Source organism: Sminthopsis crassicaudata, chromosome 1, assembly GCF_048593235.1.
Source record: "Sminthopsis crassicaudata isolate SCR6 chromosome 1, ASM4859323v1, whole genome shotgun sequence".
Classification (NCBI taxonomy): Eukaryota; Metazoa; Chordata; class Mammalia; order Dasyuromorphia; family Dasyuridae; genus Sminthopsis; species Sminthopsis crassicaudata.
The window spans coordinates 387,361,330-387,381,318 of NC_133617.1; the positions used below are offsets into that span (position 1 = coordinate 387,361,330).

A 19,989-nucleotide genomic window follows, 5' to 3' on the forward strand; every position below is an offset into this window, starting at 1 on the left:
GAAGAAAATTTGGAACACAGAGTTTTACCAAAATGAATGTTGAAAAGTATCTTTACGTGCATTTGAAAAATAAAATAAAATGCTATTCTGGAGGGGGGACACATTGAGGCAAACAATGGTTTGCCAGATTTGATTTTAGGAAAATGAGTTGTTGTTTTTGTTTTGTTTTTACTTTAGGTCTGGCACTCTATCTGGGCCTATGTATATGTGTATGTGTGTATACATACAAACATATAAACATATGTTTATTTGTGTGTATTTATATGTATGCATGTATGCACACATATACATATTATCATCTCCTTGAGTAATCCCCCAATTCCTCATTATAGAATGATTTTAAGAAGGAAATGCTAGCAGAGTGAAAAGTCTGACAGAGCCCATCTAGAGAAGAAGTATGTGCCATATGGTTTATATACAGGCCATATTAGTTAAATGTGTACAAACTAATCAACTGAAGATTGGCCACAGATAAAATCTTTTTGCCCAAAAGCTAATTCAGTGATTTTCCCAACTATTATTTTTCACCCTTGCAAACTATACTGTATTTAAGAACTCATATATATTTGGTTTATATTTCTGGTGTACAGATTTTTATAAGTATTTAATGTTTATGTCATTGCAACTAGGCATTCTTTGTACTTTTATTCCTGTTAACTAGCACAATATTTGGGATATAGTAGGCCCTTTATAATATTTTTTTATAAAAGAGCTGACATTTTCATTTGAAACCATTATGAAACCATGGCTATTTTGAAGTTGAATATATTTTATGTACTTGTATGTGCATACATATACAAAATGTCCAATACATTTGCAGAATTTTTGTTCTCAGAACATAAAGCTTATAGTGTCAGGACATTCATTTTTCTATTTGAATCTACCAGTAAAATCCAGTACAGAACAATCTAACTGTTATAGTGGATCCAACTAAAAATTTCATTGACAAAAAGGTACAATAAGAATGGAGAAGCTAGATGGTGGAATAGAATGAACACTGGGTTTGGAATCAAGAAGACTCATCTTTACACATTTAAATTCAGACACTTACAGAGTTGTGTGACTGGGCAAATCAGTTAGTCCCATTTGCCTCAGTTCCTCACATGTAAAATAAGCTGGAAAATGAAATGACAAAGGGCCCATTATCTTTGTCAAGAAAAACCCAAATTGAGTCAAAAAAAATTGGACACAACTGAAAAAATGACTGAACAACAACTACTAATACTTAATGAATTAATCGACAGTTGCTAGTTAATTGTGAGACTCAGTACAGACACAAGGCAATCAACAAAGATTAGAATTTGTTGGTTGGGGAGATGGTTAGGGAGATGAAGAAAGATAAGTAAATTTATAGGTAACATTCATCAAATCTAAAAAAAAATCAAGTTATTTCTCTTAGAGAAAAAAAATAATCTCAACAAGCAATAATATCTTTTAAACAATATCTTGTGCAATATCTTGCATAAAGGAAATAAAAAAAAGTATAGCACAGTAACAGGAAAATAAGAACGGCTTAGATTTGTGTAGAGCTTTAAGGCTTAAAAGGTGTTTATCCTGCCACAATTCTTATGAGATAAACTTACAAGGTGTTTACTCCACTACAATTTTATGAGATAAGTTCTAGCACAAGAATTATTATCCTCTTTTTAAAAATTGAGAAAATTTATAAATGAGATTAGAACTCACTCACAGTCCCACAGATAGTTAAGTGTCAAAGTCAGAATTTGAACTCAGAACTTTTTACACTAAGTCTAGAACATTTACTATTAAACCATACTGCTTCTCACCAACAATTCTCTCCATTAATTCCCTATTTGGATGATTTATTATGGTAGACAGGTGACTCGGGATTCTCAAGGGCTAGGCAGTTTCTATTCACTAGAGAGGCTTCAAATTTCAGTCCAATAATAAACTAGATGTTGTCCAAACTAGATGGACTAGATGTAGTCCAAATAATTAATTCTGATGCACATGGCTCTTTTCAACAGTGAGGTGATTCAGGCCAATTTCAATACACTTGTAATGGAGAGAGCCATCTGCATCCATAAAGAGGACTATGGGGACTAAATGTGGATCACAACATAGTATTTTCACTTTTTTGTTGTTGTTTTTTTGTTTTGTTTCTCATTTTTCCCCTTTTTGATCTGATTTTTCTTGTGCATAATAAAAATTGTAGAAATATGTATATAAGAATTATACATGTTTAACATATATTGGATTACTTGCTGTTGAGGGGTGAGGGTGGGAGAAGGGGGAGAGAAAAATTAGTAACACAAGGTTCTGTAAGAGTGAATGTTGAACACTATCTTTGCATATATTTTGAAAATAAAAAGCTATTATTAGAAAAAACAAAGATTAGTTCAGCTGGCTTGTTAACAAGATGCTTTCCTCACAAAAACTATGTGAAGCAAAATTTTTAAAATGTTCACTCAAAATAACTTAGGTGTCATCTCATACCCAACAAATGATAACAAAAGATTGGAATAGTACATTTTGGAAGGAATATGGGAAGACAAGCACACTAATTCATTGTTAATAAAGCTGTAGATTAGTATTATATTGGAAAACAATTTGAAATAATGCAAATGACATAACTAAAATGCCTATACTTCTTGACCCAGAGATTCCATTTCTAGACATAAACCCCAAGGAGGACATTGACAAAAGAAAGATTCCATTTATAATAAAAATTATTTATAACAGCATTTGTTTTTTGCTGTTTTTTTTAGTGAAGAAGTAGAAAACAAAGTAGATACCTTTAAGTTTGGGAATGACTAAACAAATCATGATTATGAATTTAATTAAATATTCTTGTACTGTAAGAAATGATAATATGACAAATACAGAGAAACACAAACATATGAACCGATACAAAGTAAGTAAACGAATGGGAAAAATATACAATATAAATGGGAAAAACAATAACAGAATCAAAACAAATTACAAAATTACAAGGATCAAGTTTGGTCCCAACAAAGAGATATTAGGAAAAAACCCTCCACTAACTCTTGCAGGAGAGAAGTGAGAGTCCAGAGGTGTGGAATACTGAATATGGTGTCAGATTTTTTTCATTGGGTTGGTTGGTTTTGCTGATTTTTCCTATTCTTTCTTTCATTAACCATTGTCACTGTTGTTATAGGGATGGTTTTCTGGGATGCATGGAAAATATAAGGTAATGTAAAAACAGAATATATTAATAAAATTGGGTTTTATGTTCTGATTTATTCGTAGCTTGTTTTGTAAGATGTGATTTTAGTTACTTGTCCAAAAACATATTTGTAACTGAGACCCTGAATGGATAAAACATATATCTGCTTTATAATTTACTGTACTTGGGGAATATTGTAAAATCAATGCAAAAGAAAATAATATGTTTCCATTACTAAATTAATTCTTTGTTATCAAAAGGAAATACTTCCATTCTCTTAGGCATTTCTTTGGGTTTCTTGGTAAACACAGACACATTAGAATAAGAAATAACAGCTTAAATTGGACAGATTTTTAAAAATCAGACATGAACTTTGGAATTCAATTGTATATGTAGGCATGATGTTGAAGTAAAAATATTCAGTATCAAACTAATCAGTATTTTTTTTAAATCTCAAAAATGAGTGTAGAAAACATTTAAGTAAAATTGATCTAAGGAACATTTTAATATCTCTAATTTTAAACATAAAAATAAATGGATATTACTAAATGGGTTGTAATTACTCACATATTCACAGCAGAGTTTTAAAAAGCACTTCTCTTATAATTGACATAAGGAAGGTAGTACAACTATCATATCCTCCTCATTTTATCACAAAGGATAGGGAATTTGCCTGAGTTCCAGCAGTTAAGAAGGGACAGTGCTAAGATTCAAATCTAGAATTTTCCTGATTCTAATTTCTCCAAACTCCCCAATCTCTTATCTTCTATGGTATTGCCAAAACCTAATACCATGTGAATCAAAATGGTGGACTGCATATAATATTTTCAAAGACAAAAAAGGGATTTGAGATGCATTAATGTGACAATCCGAATGAATTTGAAGGAAAGAATTACCTAAGGAATATGTTTTTTTTAATCTGTCTAGATTTTTTTATACATTTTTGCATAAGTAATAAGTATAGAACTAGAAAAATGTACTAGGACAAAGTATTTTTTAAAATCTAGGAAAGTTACAGGATTGTAGACTCTAGAATCTAGATATATTCTAGAATTATTGTTTCATTTTTCAAATGAATAAACTAAGGTCTAAAGAGATGAACTAACATCACCAATCATATGGGTAATTTAGACTTGGGATTTAAATTCAAATCGTATGCTTTATCCACTGGAATATGATTCAGTGGAGGTTTTGAGCTTTTGCTTTAATATATGTGAATTGACATCACAATGTAAATAACTTGCACCCTGATAAATGGGAATTTTATTATAAAACTCGCATTCATTTGTAAGAAGCAATATTAAATGGTAGGTCTTGCTGTGTGTGCCCTCCCCTGTAACTCTAGACTATGTACTCAACTCTCGTCATTCTGGATAGATCCATAATACCATGATTCTCTAAAGAACTTAGGCATCCCAGGCTGAATGGTGTATTACACTGACCTGATTTATATTAAAATAATCATCTTTAAGATAGGAAGTAATATTTTCTTCCTTTTTTCAGACCTGAAAAATGAACTATTAAGAAAAATAAAAAGCAGTCTTTATTCCATGGTAACACAAGAGATAAGAAGACATCCTTGACTAATAGCTCTAAGGGATCTCTACTTAAGTCAGTCAGTAGAATGATAATTCTGTCCTCAATATGAACAAGACTTGGAGTCACAAATGTTTTCTTTTGTCCAAAAAAGAATAGCTCTTCAGTTTAGTAAACAAAGATTGTGTTATCTTTAATAATATATCATTTGTTCAGATAAATCACTTGTTTTTGCAACAGGTGTATAAAGTAGGCTATGAGTCTAAAATAATTCACATTTTAAAATGAGAAAAATAGGACAAAAGTCCAGATGACTTGACCCAAATAGAGTAGGGGTTATGACAGGGGTGAAACTGTGTCCCCTTTAGTCTGTAAAATAATTATTCTAAAACTGTGTCCCCTTTGATCTGTAAAAGAAGGGAGATTTGGGATCTCCAATTCCAAAAAGTCTGGAAAGAAGTATACTTTCCAGACAAACTTGTTCTAAGATAAGAGGCTTCATTCAATCAGAGATCTTGGGCAAATCATTCCCTATTGATCTTTTGGATAGTTGGATCTTCAAGAATTTCATTCAGTTGAACATCTGGGTCTAATACTGAATGGCTTGAAACTCCAAGAGAAATATCCAGGCCTGGGGGCATTGGGTCTCTTTTCAATTGGAAACCTTAGCCTCAGACTGTTAAAAAGGACAATTCTAAACTCCAAATTTTGCAGAAGTCTGAGGTAGTATGCTTTGTCAAGGGATCTCTCTTCTTGGCACAGCTGTCTACCAGGATATCTGCCCACTGTGAAGAGATCTTCTTCTCAATTATAACCTTTTATTTCCCTAACAGGACTTTGCTACTCAGAAGTCTGCCTTCCTGGCAAAGCAAACTTCTCAGTGCCAATAAACTTCCCTTTTTCCAATGAAACTTTTCAGGCTCATGAATTCTTTTCACATTAGACCTGTGCCTCTGACCAAAGGGGATTCTCACCTCAATTCTCTATAGCATCAATTAGAACTCAAATTTTACGACTCTGTTCTGAATGCTACAATTAATTCATACCTTCAAATGTTCTGTTCCTAGTGTGCTGAATGATTTTTCCTCCATCCTTCTTGCTGTAGCCAGCCCTCAGCACTTCATGTAAAGCCAGACCATAGAGAAGAATGGCATCATGGAATCCTTCCACAAACATGTTAACCTGAAAAGGTAATAATATCAGTTAGCTGAGATCAAGTGCCAAATTATTTCTCTTAATGAATATTAACTAGGATCTTGACCATTACCCCCATTTCATGCCTTAGGAAAACATGTGGTGTTGCTGTGTTGTTTTCAATTGTGTCTGATTCTTTGTGACTCTATTTGGGGTTTTCTGGACAGAAGTATTGGAGTGGCTGCTGTTTACTTCTCCAACCCATTTTATAAATGAGGAAACTGAGACAAACAGGATTTAGTGGCTTGCCCAGCATCATACAGTTAGTGACTAAGGTGAGATTTTCAGGAAGATGAGCCTTCCTAACTCCAGAACCAATGCTCTGTGCAATGTGGTACCACCTAGCTTCCCTTATGGTCTTTCATTTCTGCTTTAAAGTTCCTGGGAACTCTTTACTTCTGCACAGTACTACAATGCCTGAGTTCAATCATTAAATTCATATTTGGATTCTATTACTTTGTCAGCTATTGAATGGCTTTCTGGGAGGGATAAGAACAAATCTCTGACACTAGATGTTGAGTTCATCTTAAAATCACTACCTCAAAGCATATAAGGAAAAAAGGGGCAAAGAGGCAATATTGCCTGGTGTAAAAGTATCTTTTGTGAACTTAGATTATGGATTTTCCAAGGAATCATGAAATTTTTAGTTGAGCAATCAGAATCTTAGAGATTATCTATTCTTGGTATGAGAAAGTAATTACATTTTAATAAATGCCATTCAGTTATATTGTGAGTTTTCACATTAATATCTAAAAAAGGAAAAAAAAAGGCATACTTTAACAGTTCTAGTTTTTAAAAATTCCCATGGTAGAGTCTCCTCCCTCTTTTTGGTATCCCATTCTTGCTCTCTGCAATGTTGGAATTTCCTGTGCCATACATAAAATTAACGTACATAAAAATACTTGCAATTAATTTCTGCTGATTAATCAATCAAGCATCAAGTGTCTCCTATGTATCCGGCCCTGAGCTATGGGAGATAAAAAGACAAAGCAAAATATCTCAAGTCCTCAATGAATTAATGTTCTACTGGGGAAAACAACATATCTATATAAAAACATAAATATAAAAATAAATAGGTGAAAGGTTTAATACTGAAGGAAAACAGTCCACTTGGAGTCTCATTTCTAGTGCTGTATTCAAATCTAACTTATTTGCAAGTGAATCTGACACATTCCCCTCTTTCTCTACAGAATGGCTAATTTTCTCCTTCCCTCTAGGGACACAATTAGCACTGGTGAGGCTAGTCGTGGGTGGAGAGACCTGTTAGCAGCACTGTTTGATACCAGAAATCTGTCATAACACCTACCTCATAGGCCTCAAGCCAGAAGCAAAACCCTAGTGTTGAGATTCTTTCACAAGTAGCAAATCCTCACACTTACCTTTGCTTTTTAATGGAAGGAATGCCTCTTAACACATTCTAGATGCTGGAAATTTGAAGTTTAAAGAAGAAAATAAGTAAATGGAAGTACAAAGGGAAAAATGGAAGGGGGGAAAAAGCACTTCAACATCAACTTGTTATTGAAATTCTCTTTCCTGGTGGATCAGGGGACCATAAGGAAATGAAAAATAATTTCTATGTGAGACTGCACCTAAATATGCACTGAATTATTTTCACTGGCCTCAGGAAAAGAGATCTTCTGAATAACCTGTTCATGGACTTCATACTTCTCAGTTCCAGAAAATATTTCCCCAGTTATTACAAACAAGCCTTTCCTAAATACCTAAATTGATTTGGCTGATGCTGAATACTGTCTAAATAACATTAAAGAGACATAATGCAGATGTTAGAGGAATTTACCATCTAAGCCATACAATATGATGTTAAAGACAAACAGAATAGTCATAGAAATGAACAGAGATTATATAACTGAATGAAGAAATAGCCTAAGGATGACAGTCAAATCAAGAATGACAAATATTTGTACTATGTAGTTAATTGTTTATCATTGGGATGAAGTAGGAGTCATTATCTTTCTTATATTCAATCTGGGGAAATTTGATGGGAGAAATGAGATTATGTTCCAACATTTCAAAGTTAGAACATATTTAATATAGGATATCCATAGTTTTATCATATTTTTTCTGTGTTGACCCTTACTAGATATAAGGAGCAAATTAGTCAGAATCGTTACTAGCATTTTACCCAGTATTGGGAAAAATGGGATTTTCATTATTTAGTTTCTTTACTAATAACATTCATCAATTATACCATGTATTTCAGAAGAGGGTAGTAACATAATAATTTATTGAGCAATGAGTGATGCCTAGTAACTTATGAAATAGAGCATTTCCAAATGTTAATATTTCTCTATGTGTATGTATGTGTGTCTCTCTCTTTTTCTCTCCCCTCCCCTCTCTTATAAAACAATCTTATATTCAGGGGAATCCTTAATGCTTGTATTAGCAACTTTCCACATAATAGTAAAGAAAGATACTTCTCAGCTCTTCTCTAAAGTAAGAGTAAATAGTCCTTGTCATTAACTCCCCAGGATCCATAAATCTAGAGAACACTTGTAGATCATTTGGTGTTTATTAGACAAAAAAAGCTACTTAAATTTAAAACAATACCAAATCCTGTCTGGTTCTTACTTTGTAGTATTCATATGTGCTGAAATAAATAATATGGTGACTCTGTCTTCCTACTCTAAATCTCTAGTTTCCTAATTGGGAAAACAACTTATCTGAAAAATAGATTTATGAGAGACAGTCTAAGGATTATTGGACTCCCTGAAATACATCATGAAAAAAAAAAACCTAGACATTATCTTTCAGCAAATCATCAAAGAGAACTGACTGGATATCATAGAATCAGAAGGTAAAATGACAATTGAAAGAACTCACCAAACACCTCCTGAAAGAGACCGCAAAATTAAAATCCCAAAGAATATTGTGGCTAAATTTGAGAATTATCAGACCAAGGAAAAAAATTACAATCAGCCAGAAAGAAATAATTCGAATACCAAAAAGCCACAATAAGTATTACTGAGGACCTAGCAGCTTTCACTTTAAAGGCTTGAAGGGCCTAGAATCTGATATTCTGAAAAGGTGAAGAAACTTGGAATGCAGCGAAGAATAAAGTACCTTGCTAAACTGAGCATTTCCATTCAGAGAGGAAAATGGACATTCAATTAACTGGTGAATTCCATTTATTTTTGATGAAAAGACCAGAGCTAAACAAAAACAAAAAAAATTGACCTCCAAATATAGAGCTCAAGAGAGGCATAAAAAGGTAAAAAGAAAGAAAAAAAACCTCTTAGGTATGCATTGAGAGTACATGGATAATCTGATTTTACTGTTATAATATAAAAAAGAAACTAGAGGTGGAAATGAGATTATATAGAAAAAAGGGGAAAGTAGAGGTAAAATAAGGGAAATGACATCTCAGGAAGAGACATAGAAAACATATTATAATTGAGGGAAAGAAGGAAGAATGCCAAATAGTGTATGAATCTTACTCTCATCAGATCTGGCCCAAAGAAAGAATATTAGATATACTTAGTTTTACCAAGAAACATCTCTCATCTTATAGAAAAGTGGGAGGGGAAAGGGGAAAATGGAAGGGGTAGGCTAAATAGAAGAGAAAAGAGAAATAGTAAGGGAAAGGTATAAGAAAGAGGGAGGGTTTCTAAAGGGGGAAGACTGTTTGAAGCAAATAATGCTCATAAGTAAAATATTGGGCAGGAGAGAAAAGGGAAAAGGAAAGAGAAAAGTATAATTTGGGGTTTATAAGATGGCAGGAAATACAGAATTAGTATTTTTAACTGTAAATGTGAATAGGGTGAACTCTCCCATAAAATATAAATGGATAGCAGACTGGATTAAAAGCCAAAATCCTACAATATGTTGTTCACTAGAAATACATTTAAAGCAGAGTTATACATACAGAGTAACGGTAAAAGGCTGGAGCAGAATCTTTACTTCGGGTGAAGTAAAAAAAAGCAAGGGTAACCATCCTCATGTCAGATCAAGCAAAAGCAAAAAATTGATCTAATTAAAAGAGATAAGGAAGGAAACTATATCTTACTAAAGGATACCATAAATAATGAATCAATATCAATATTAAACATATATGCACCAAGTAGTGTAGAATCTAAATTCCTAAAGGAGAAGTTAAAAGAGGTGCAAGAAGAAATAGACAGCAGAACAATAATAGTGGATCTCAACCTCACTCTCTCAGAACTAGATAAATCAAACTACAAAATAAATAAGAAAGAAGTTAAAGAGGTAAATAGAATACTAGAAAAGCTAGATATGATAGATCTTTGGAGAAAATTGAATGGAGACAGAAAGGAGTACACTTTCTTCTCGGCAGTTCATAGAACCTATATAAAAACTGACCACATGTTAGGACATAAAGACCTCAAAATGAAATGCAGAAAGGCAGAAATGTTAAATGCATTTTTCAGCTCATAATGCAATAAAAATTACATTCAATAAACAGCCAGGGGAAAATAGGCCAAAAATTAATTGGAAACTAAATAATCTCATCCTAAAGAATGAATGGGTAAAACAGCAAATCAATAATTTTATCCAAGAGAATGACAATAATGAGACAAGACACCAAAATTTGTGGAATGCAACCAAAGCAGTAATAAGGGGGAATTTTATATCTCTAGATACTTACTTTTATAAAATAGAGAAAGGGAATATCAATAAATTGGGCTTGCAACTTAAAAAGCTACAAAAAGAACAAATTAAAACCCCCCAATCAAATACCAAACTTGAAATTCTAAAAATACAAGGAGAGCTCAATAAAATTGAAATTTAAAAAAAAACTATTAAATTAATAAATAAAACTAAGAGTTAGTTTTATTTAAAAAATAACAAAATATATAAACCTTTGGTAAATTTGATTAGAAAAAAAGAAAGAGGAAAATCAAATTGTTAGTTTTAAAAATGAAAAGGAAGAACTATCTACTAATGAAGAGGAAATTAGAACAATAATCAGGAGTTACTCTACCCAACTTTATGCCAATAAATTTGATAACCTGAATTAAATGGATGAATACCTTCAAAAAAATAGGTTGCCCAGATTAACAGAAGAGGAAATAAATTACTTAAATAGTCCCATTTTAGAAAAAGAAAAGAACAAGTTATTAATCAACTTCCTAAGAAAAAATCACCAGGACCAGATGGAGTTACATGTGAATTCTACCAAACATTTAAAGAACAATTAACTCCAACACTATATAAACTATTTGAAAAAATAGGGAATAAAAAACCCCTACCAAATTCCTCTTAAGACACAGACATGGTACTGATACCTAAACCAGGTAGGACGAAAACAGAGAAAGAAAATTATAAGCCAATCTCCCTAATGAATATTGATGCAAAAATCTTAAACAAAATATTAGCAAAGAGATTACAGATAATCATCCCCAGGATAATACACCACGACCATGTAGAATTTATACCAGGAATGCTGGGCTGGTTCAATATAAGGAAAACTATTACCATAATTAATTATATCAATAACCAAATTAACAAAAACCATATATTATCTCAATAGATGCAGAAAAAGCATTTGATAAAACCCTACAGCCATTCCTATTACACTAGAGAGTATAGCAATAAATGGACTTTTCCTTAAAATAGTCAGTAGCATCTATTTAAAACCATCAGCAAGCATCGCATCATTTGTAATGGGGATAAACTAGAGCCATTGCCAATAAGATCAGAGGTGAAAGAAGATTGCCCACTATCACCATTGCTATTCAATATTATATTAGAAATTCTAATCTTGGCAATAAGAGAAGAAAAAGAAATTAAAGGAATTAGAGTAAGTAATAAGGAAACCAAATTATCACTCTTTGCAGATGATATGTTGGTATACTTATAGAACCCCAGAGAATCACCTAAAAAGCTATTAGAAATAATCCACAACTTTAGCAAAGTTGTAGGATACGAAATAAATCCACATAAACCATCAGCATTCTTTTACATCACTAACAAAATCTAACAGCAAGAAATACAAAGAGAAATTCAATCTAAAATAAGTATTGATAATATAAAATATTTGGGAACTTATCTGCCAAGGGAAAGTCAGGAACTATATAAGCAAAACAACCAAATACTTTCCACACAAATAAAGTAAGATCTAATTGGAAAAAATATCAAGTGCTCTTAGAAGTCGAGCGAATATAATAAAGATGACTATACTCCTTACACTAATCTATTTATTTAGTGCAATACCAATCAAACATCCAAGAAACCATTTAACTGAACTAGAAAAAATACCAACAAAATTCATCTGGAAGAAGAAAAGGGCAAGAATTCCAAAGGAATTAATTAAGAGAAAAGCAAATGAAGGTGGCCTACTTGTACCAGATCTAAAACTACATTATAAAGTAGCGGTCATCAAAACCATTTGGTACTGGCTAAGAAATAGAGAAGTTGATCAGTGGAATAGGTTAAGTTCACAGAACAAAAAAGTCAATGACTGTAACAATCTAGTATTTGACAAACCCAAAGGCCCCAGCTTTTGGGATAAAAATTCACTATTTGACAAAAACTGCTGGGAAAATTGGAAATAATAGTTCAAGTCATTCTCCAATTGATAAATGGTCAAAGGATATGAACAGACAATTTTCAGATGAAGAAATAGCCACATGAAAAGGTGCTCTAAATCACTATTGATCAGAGAAATGCAAATTAAGAAACTCTGAGGTACCATTACACCTGTCAAATTGGCTAAGATGACAGGAAAAGAAAATGATGAATATTGGAGGGGATATGGAAAAACTGGGACACTAATACATTATTGGTGGGATTGTAAATGGATCCAACCATTCTGGAGTGCAGTTTGGAACTGTGCTTACCTTTTGATCCAGCAGTGTCTTTAGTGGGCTTATATCCCAAAGACATATTGAAGAAGGGAAAGGGACCTGAATGTGAAAAATATTTGTGGCAGCCCTCTTTGTAGTGGCAAGAAACTGGAAACTGAGTGGATGCCTATCAGTTGAAGAATGGCTGAATAAATTATCTTATATGAATGCTATGGAATACTATTGTTCTGTAAAAAATAATCAACAGGATCATTTCAGAGAGGCTTGGAGACACTTATATGAATTGATGCTAAGTAAAATTAGCAGAACCAGGAGATTATACATGGCAACAACAAGACTATATGACAATCAATTCTGATGGACGTGGCTCTCTTCAACATTGAGATTATTCAAACCAGTTCCAATTGTGCAATCATGAAGAAAGCCATCTACACCCAGAGAGAAAACGATGGGAACAAAGTATGGAACACAACATAGAATTCTCAATTTTTCTGATGTTATTTGCTTGCATTTTGTTTTCTTTCTCAATTTTTGTTTTTCTTCCTTCTTAAGCTGATTTTTCTTGTACAATAACTGTATAAATATGTATCCATATATTGGATCTAAGATGTATTTCAACATATTTAACATGTATTGAACTACCTGCCAGCTAACAGAAGGGGTGAGGGAGAAGGAGGGGAAAATATGGAACAAAAGGTTATGCAAGGGTCAATGTTGGAAAAATTACCCTTGCATATGCTTTGTAAATAAAAAAGCTTTAATAATAAATATAAAAATGCATATTTTACTACTACTACTAACAATAATAATAGCTAATATTTATATATATATATATATAACTTCACAAATCACTTTTCTCATAATACTTTAAGATGGTCAGTACAAATATTGCCATACTCATTTTATAAATAAGAAAACTAGGTTCCATCTTACCCAAAGCCATATCACTTGGAAGGGTTAAAACCAGAACTCAAACCCAATTGATATATATTTGTTTCCTTTTAACTCTTCCTTTCTCAATTTGAATTCTATTTCTTCTTGAACTTAGTGAATACTAAGTCTTTATTCTATATATCCTAATAAAAAGAAAAAAAAAGCTGTTCCATTTCCTTGAGCAACTAAAAGTAATTATCTTCCTTGAAACTTTAATAATACAGTTTGATATGAAGCACTATGAAAACACAAAGCAGTATTATTTATTGCCGTATTGTTTCCAAAATAGCATGCAGTATTCCAGATGTAGTAGGGGTATGGCCCAGCTATAGGAACTTCAAGGATTTGAGCAAATGTCTTAGACAAGGCTTACTTCCTAAAAAGGTTCATTGTGATATAAGCTAATCTCCCCTATGTAGACTGAATTTCTTTTCGATTAGTAAATAGATGCATGAAATATTTTTAACTGTCCTTAATGGCTTGAGGAAATCATAAATCACAAAGTAGAAAAACATCCTTTGAGGTGACCTGACTTTATTATTTTATTTCTAAGAATAGTAAGACAAATATCTAAGGATACCTAATTTCCCAAGGGCAGGGGCCAAGGCAGAGGCAGATCTTATTCCTGGTGCAGCATGTCTGCCACCATCATCACTATTCAGCTATTTTTTAATCCTTATATTTTTTAAGCACGTAAATTATTCTTAGAAAGAAATTTTGTCATTAAGCTATGTTAACTATGAAGAAACTTTGTTGCCTTTGAAGGATTTTTTTTTTGTTATTGTGAATAAAAAATATTGGCTAAATACTAGGAGAAAGAGAGAAAAAGAGGAGGAATCACTTAGGTTGCTGCAAGTGTAATTCTTATTTGAATGTAAGAAAAACAGGAACAACAACAACAAAAAAACAAACAAACAAAAAAAAAAACAAACAAAAAAAAAAAAAAAAAAAAAAAAACCCTAAACTTGTAAGACTGAATGTCCTGTGATTAAAACAAATTTTAGAGTTGTAGAAAATCTTAAATGAGATTATCACCTCCTTTTTTCTAGAAATTGTGCCTCCTTTAATACAATTTAAGATTGCATTAGTTTTTTTGGTGACTGGACTAGATGAAGTCAAAATACTTCATCAAATCACACAGGTGATTTCATATTGAGTTTAATATCCACTAACAGCCCCTCCAGATTTTTTGGAAGTGGTGGTGATCATACACCCATTTTATTCTTATAAAGTTGAGGTTTTTAACCTATATGTAAAACTTAATATTTGTTCTTACTTAATTACATGTTTTGATGGTAGTATGGCATGGTGGTTTGAGAGGCAATATTAGAACCAGGAAACCTTGGATATAAGTCATGGATCTATTGCCTATGTCAAAAAACAGCAAATCATTTGACAAGCTTCTCATTACAACAGACAATATTCTAAAACTAAAAGTTACAGCTAAATTGCTGATTCACATTGATCCATGACTTCTTTGTACAACAATGAAATTATAAGTCTTTAAAAAAAAATACCCAGTGCTAATTGTACAAGTCTTTAAAAACTCAGGCAAATTGCATTTTTGTTTTCCTTCTCAGATTTTTTTTTAACCTTTTGTTCTAGATCCAATCTTTCTTGAGCAGCAAGATAACTGTATAAATATATATACATATATTGTATTTAACATATACGTTAACATATTTAACATGGTTGGACTATCTGCCATCTAGGAGAAGGGGTGGGGAAAGGGGGAAAAGTTGGAAAAGAAGGTTTTGCAAGGGTCAATGTTGAAAAACTACCCATGCATATGTTTTGTAAATAAAAATTAATTTAAAAAAATAAAAAACTCAGGCAAAGACTCTATATCTATAATTAACAATTGTTTTCAGAAATCAATAGTGATTTTGATGTGTGCCTAGAAAGCTAAATGTAGTGTTTTTATTGTTGTTCAGTTGTAACTGAAGTCTTGATGACTCCATTTGAGATTTTCTTGGCAAAGATACTGAAGTGGTTTGCTATTTCCCTTTCCATATCATTTTACAGATGAGGAAACTAAGAAAAAACAGGAGTAAGTGACTTGCCCAGGATCATACAGTGAGTAAATATCCAAGGCCAAATTTGAACTTTATTCTTCCTGACTCCAGGTTCAGCACCCTAACCATTGTACTATCTAGCTAGCATAAATATCATCCTTTGAATAATCTACAGCTTCTCATTTGTTCAATGAAGTAAACTTGTATACTTGAAAAAATGACTGAAATTCATTCAAAGGCTAATTAGTAATAACGCAGGAAGTAATAGGATACTGGGGAATAATTTTTAAAAGGCATAGAATTTTAAAGCTGCAAAGTACTTTCAGTTCACCTAGTTTAACCTCCTCCATTTTACAAATAAGGAAACTGAGGTCCCCAAAAAGCATATTACCAGTCCAACTAAATGTTTATAGCTTTACAATAAAAAGTTGCTATACTAATACTTTAATAAATTATGACTAAAAGTCATTTTGCATATTTCTCTATTTTTGTCATCACGGCCAAAAAAAGTGACATAAAAATGAAGTAGACTACACATTAATAGATAGTAAATTACTGGTAAGTGATAGGAAAGCAATTTTCAAATAACCTTTCTGAAGATAATATAATTAACTTGCTAAAAGAATAGCAATCAAAAAACAATTCCAACTAAACAAAACTAAACCACTTTAATCTGACCCAATCATACAAATTGTCAACACCAAAAATGGGAAACAGAAAGAGGAAAAGTGCTGACACAAATTATAACCAGTTCCTAATCATCTTAATTAATATAAGATAATTATCATAACAAGGTGATCAGAAGAGCCTTGAGATGACTAATCATCAAACACTGATTTTTTTTCTTTTTTGCCAAGAAGAGTAATATGGAAGTCAAGTATAACAGCAGCTGGGGAAATAAACTCATCTGAAAGATCCTACAGCATTGTGAAAGGACAGGTACACTGATAAATGATGTTATTATAGATTGGTAAAGCCATTCTGGATATACATTTGAAATCATGCAGAAAAAAAGTGGCTAAAATATCTAAATTCTTTGATTCAGAGATCCTAAAAAAAGCCAAAAACAGGAACAAAGATAGAAAGTATTTCAAAATATGTATAGTGGTACTTCCTGCAGTGGCAAAAAGCAGATCAACTAGGAATGAATACAAAAAGAAACCAAAAAAGTATTATATATGAATGGAATAGAACATTTTTGTGAAGTATGAAAAACTGAATAGAATGAATTCAGAAAAACATGAGATTTACATGCACTAATGCTGAGTTGAAATAAACAGTATAGAAAACAATATGCATAAATGCCTACAAAAATGTCAATGAGATGATCACTAAAATGAAGTTGAACTTCAAGTAATTGAAAAATCAATGAAGTTGCTAGAGGAAAAATGTAGAGATTCACAAAGGGAAAAAGAGACATGCATTTTGACTTTTAAAAATGTGTTTTATTCTGATCCCAAAGAAAGACTCAATAAAATAGGGGAAAGAAGCATAGAGAATTCTGTCATGTAGAAAGGCAGCATGGCATAACATGAAAAGCATTTGGAATTTGGAATTATAAATCAGATTTATGTTATATTAATATTATATCATATTTATATTATAGACCAGTTCAAATTAGTTTTGGCTACTTTGCAACAGGGTAAATTACTTAATCTTTAAACACTTAATTTCTTCTTTGCAAAATGAGGGAGAATCTCAAAATTCATGATCTTATTGGAGACATAAAATTACTTTTGAGGCCCTAAATCCAGAAATAGTTTTCAATGACTTACTATCAATCTAAGAGCATTTTACCAATCAGTGATTTTAAAATCTCATCCAGGATCCAGTTGACATGCATGATATGATTTTCTTTTAAAAAATTGTTTATGATGGCAACTTATTAAAGACACACTTCTCCCCCACCTCAATATGAAGGTGATTAGTATGGAAATTTCCAACTTTGCAAAGGTGAAGAAGAAAAAAGAAAAATCGGATAAAGTTAAAATAAACAAATGCATAATTACCATCTAGGGGGAAAAGGAGCAATTCACCAAGCACATGATGGGGAAAACCTATTTATTTTCAAATATGGAAACAAAAGATAAAGAACATAGTAGGCCATGTGTAAGGGTTAAAAAGCCTCTAGAAGCAAGGAATGCAGTTCAAGGCATGTGGGAGGACGTGAGGGATGAGAGGTTCTGAGGAGCAGGCGAGTCCTACATGGAGGTGGGGCACAGCCCCATGAGGCGGTGTCTGATTCCAGGTACCACGCCTCCCTCCTTAGTGTTCTCAAAGCCTAGCACGCCTCCCTCTTTCTTCTTGGGTCAATCCCATTATGCCAGGTTCCTAGAGGACTTCCCCCTTCCCCCATATCATCAGTGGGGTACAAATATGTGCTATCTCAGAATAAAGTTCTCTTTTGCTTCACCCCTATCTAATGGTGGTCTGTCTCTATGGGATCCGGGTTGGTGCCTGAAGACGGGTAAGTGTGGCCTAGCTGTGCCGTCGACGGATGGGCATTAAGAGTAGCTCTAAGGGGAGCTCCCAGGTTAGAGTAGTCCATAGGAGTATAACAGCCATGAAATGATTGTCCACAAAAAAAATGACTATTTTTGTGTTCCTTGAGGTCAAATTCAGCTTAATAAAAAACTTTTAAAGTCATCCAGTTCCTATTGAAACACTTATGACACCTCCAACAGACTCTGCTTTAACTTCACCAGTGGCACAGTGTTCACTATTTCAAAGGCATTCCGTTTCATTATGGAATAGTTTTAATGGAAGTTTTTCCTTCTATTTATTTGAACTCTAATTTACTATAATTTCTACAAACTGTTCTTCATTCTACCTTCTAGAAGAAAGGCTGTCTATACAGCAACCTTTCAAATATTTGCAGATGGCAACTAGTCCATGGGATTCCCTAAACATTCCTAGTTTCCTCAACTATTTTCATTAAGGATATGATTTCCAAACTTTTCTCATGATCCAGATCACCATCTTTTGTATGCTTTCTAGTTTGTAAAATGCTTATCTCAAAATGTGGTAAGGGGAATATCCGTATTCAAACACACAAAACACAGTTTCTTGAACTGGATTACTTATTCCCTTTTTCTGTGTGCTTGATTTCTATTCATGTAGCTCAAGATCACTTTAACTTTTTTATTAGCTATATTATAATATAGATCACTTTGAATTTGTGGTCAAGTAAAGACTGTACATTGTAATGTTCTCTGGTTCGGTTTTCTTGAGGTCCCTGGGAACAGCCTTCATTTCATTTCAGTAATCACCACAAGAACAGCCAGGTGTTAAAGTCCAAATCCTTTATTATCTATCTCCTTCCTGGGGCTGGGCAGCTTTCTGGAGAGCCTTTCAGACCGGCCTTGGTCTCAGTGAGGGAAGTTCAAGAGGCCAGGCCAACCACCTGACTGAAGGTGAAATGAATTTCTGTCTCCTTGGCTCCAAGAGCTTTTTGTGCGTTTATTCCTCTGTGGCTCTTAGTCCCTGCATATATGCTTCACACTGAGTATAAACCAATCATTATATCACTAGGAAACCATTATTTGTTGTAAGATTAAATCAATCATACTGAACCATGCTAAACTAGATAACCACTGTCTCATCAATTCCACTTAGTACCTTGTAAGCATCCTTGTTTCAAGTTCAGAGTTCTGGCCCATAACACGACATCTTGTTGTTGTTATCAGGCTAGATCTCTTCCATCTTACACCTGGTATAATTTATTATTTTTAATCTGAAACAAGGACCTTATATATTGTTATATTTCGCCTTAATTTTGACATGGTTTGCTAGCCTAGGGCAATTAGGTGGCACAATGGATAGAGTGCCAGTCCTGAAGTCAGAAGGATTCATCTTCCTGAAATCAAATCCAGTCTCTGACACTTCCTAGTTGTGTGGCCTTAAGTCATATAACCCCATTTGCCTCAGTTTTCTTATCTGAAAAATGATCTGGAGAAGGAAATAGCAAAACACTTCAATATCTTTGCCTTTAAAAAATTCAAATGAGATCAGGAAGACAATGCAAAAACATTTAATCTGTTACAATTTTTTAAAATTCTTATTGTCATTTAACCCATTAACTTCTGCCTCCCAAATCTATCTGCACACTTAATAAAAATATTTTCTGCATTACTAATATGAAAGAAACAACAACAACAAAACATAGATATGGCAAGTCTGAGGACAAAGTCTTGTTACATTACACTAGAGACCTTCCTTCAGGCTAATATCAATCAAAAATTAATGTTTTCTAGGTTAAAACTTTCAACTAGCTACAATGCTACCTAATTTTACAATTATTGGAGCCAAACTTTCTCCATTTTAGAAGCATAGACTTTTAAAGCCAGAAGGGACATTAAAGATCAACTAACCAAGGAAT

At 32.9% G+C, this 19,989-nt stretch overlaps 1 protein-coding gene across 4 annotated transcripts in view; it reads right to left on the reverse strand.

Annotated features, from left to right (window-relative positions):
• The window catches only part of NPR3 (natriuretic peptide receptor 3), a 73,143-nt gene that overhangs the window by 17,640 nt on the left and 35,514 nt on the right, over window positions 1–19,989 (reverse strand). For all 4 annotated transcript variants that reach the window (XM_074279494.1, XM_074279493.1, XM_074279491.1 and 1 more), the window contains one exon: window positions 5,731–5,866. In XM_074279494.1, coding sequence (XP_074135595.1) covers window positions 5,731–5,866 — 136 coding nt within the window. The remainder of the gene's footprint in view (window positions 1–5,730; window positions 5,867–19,989) is intronic.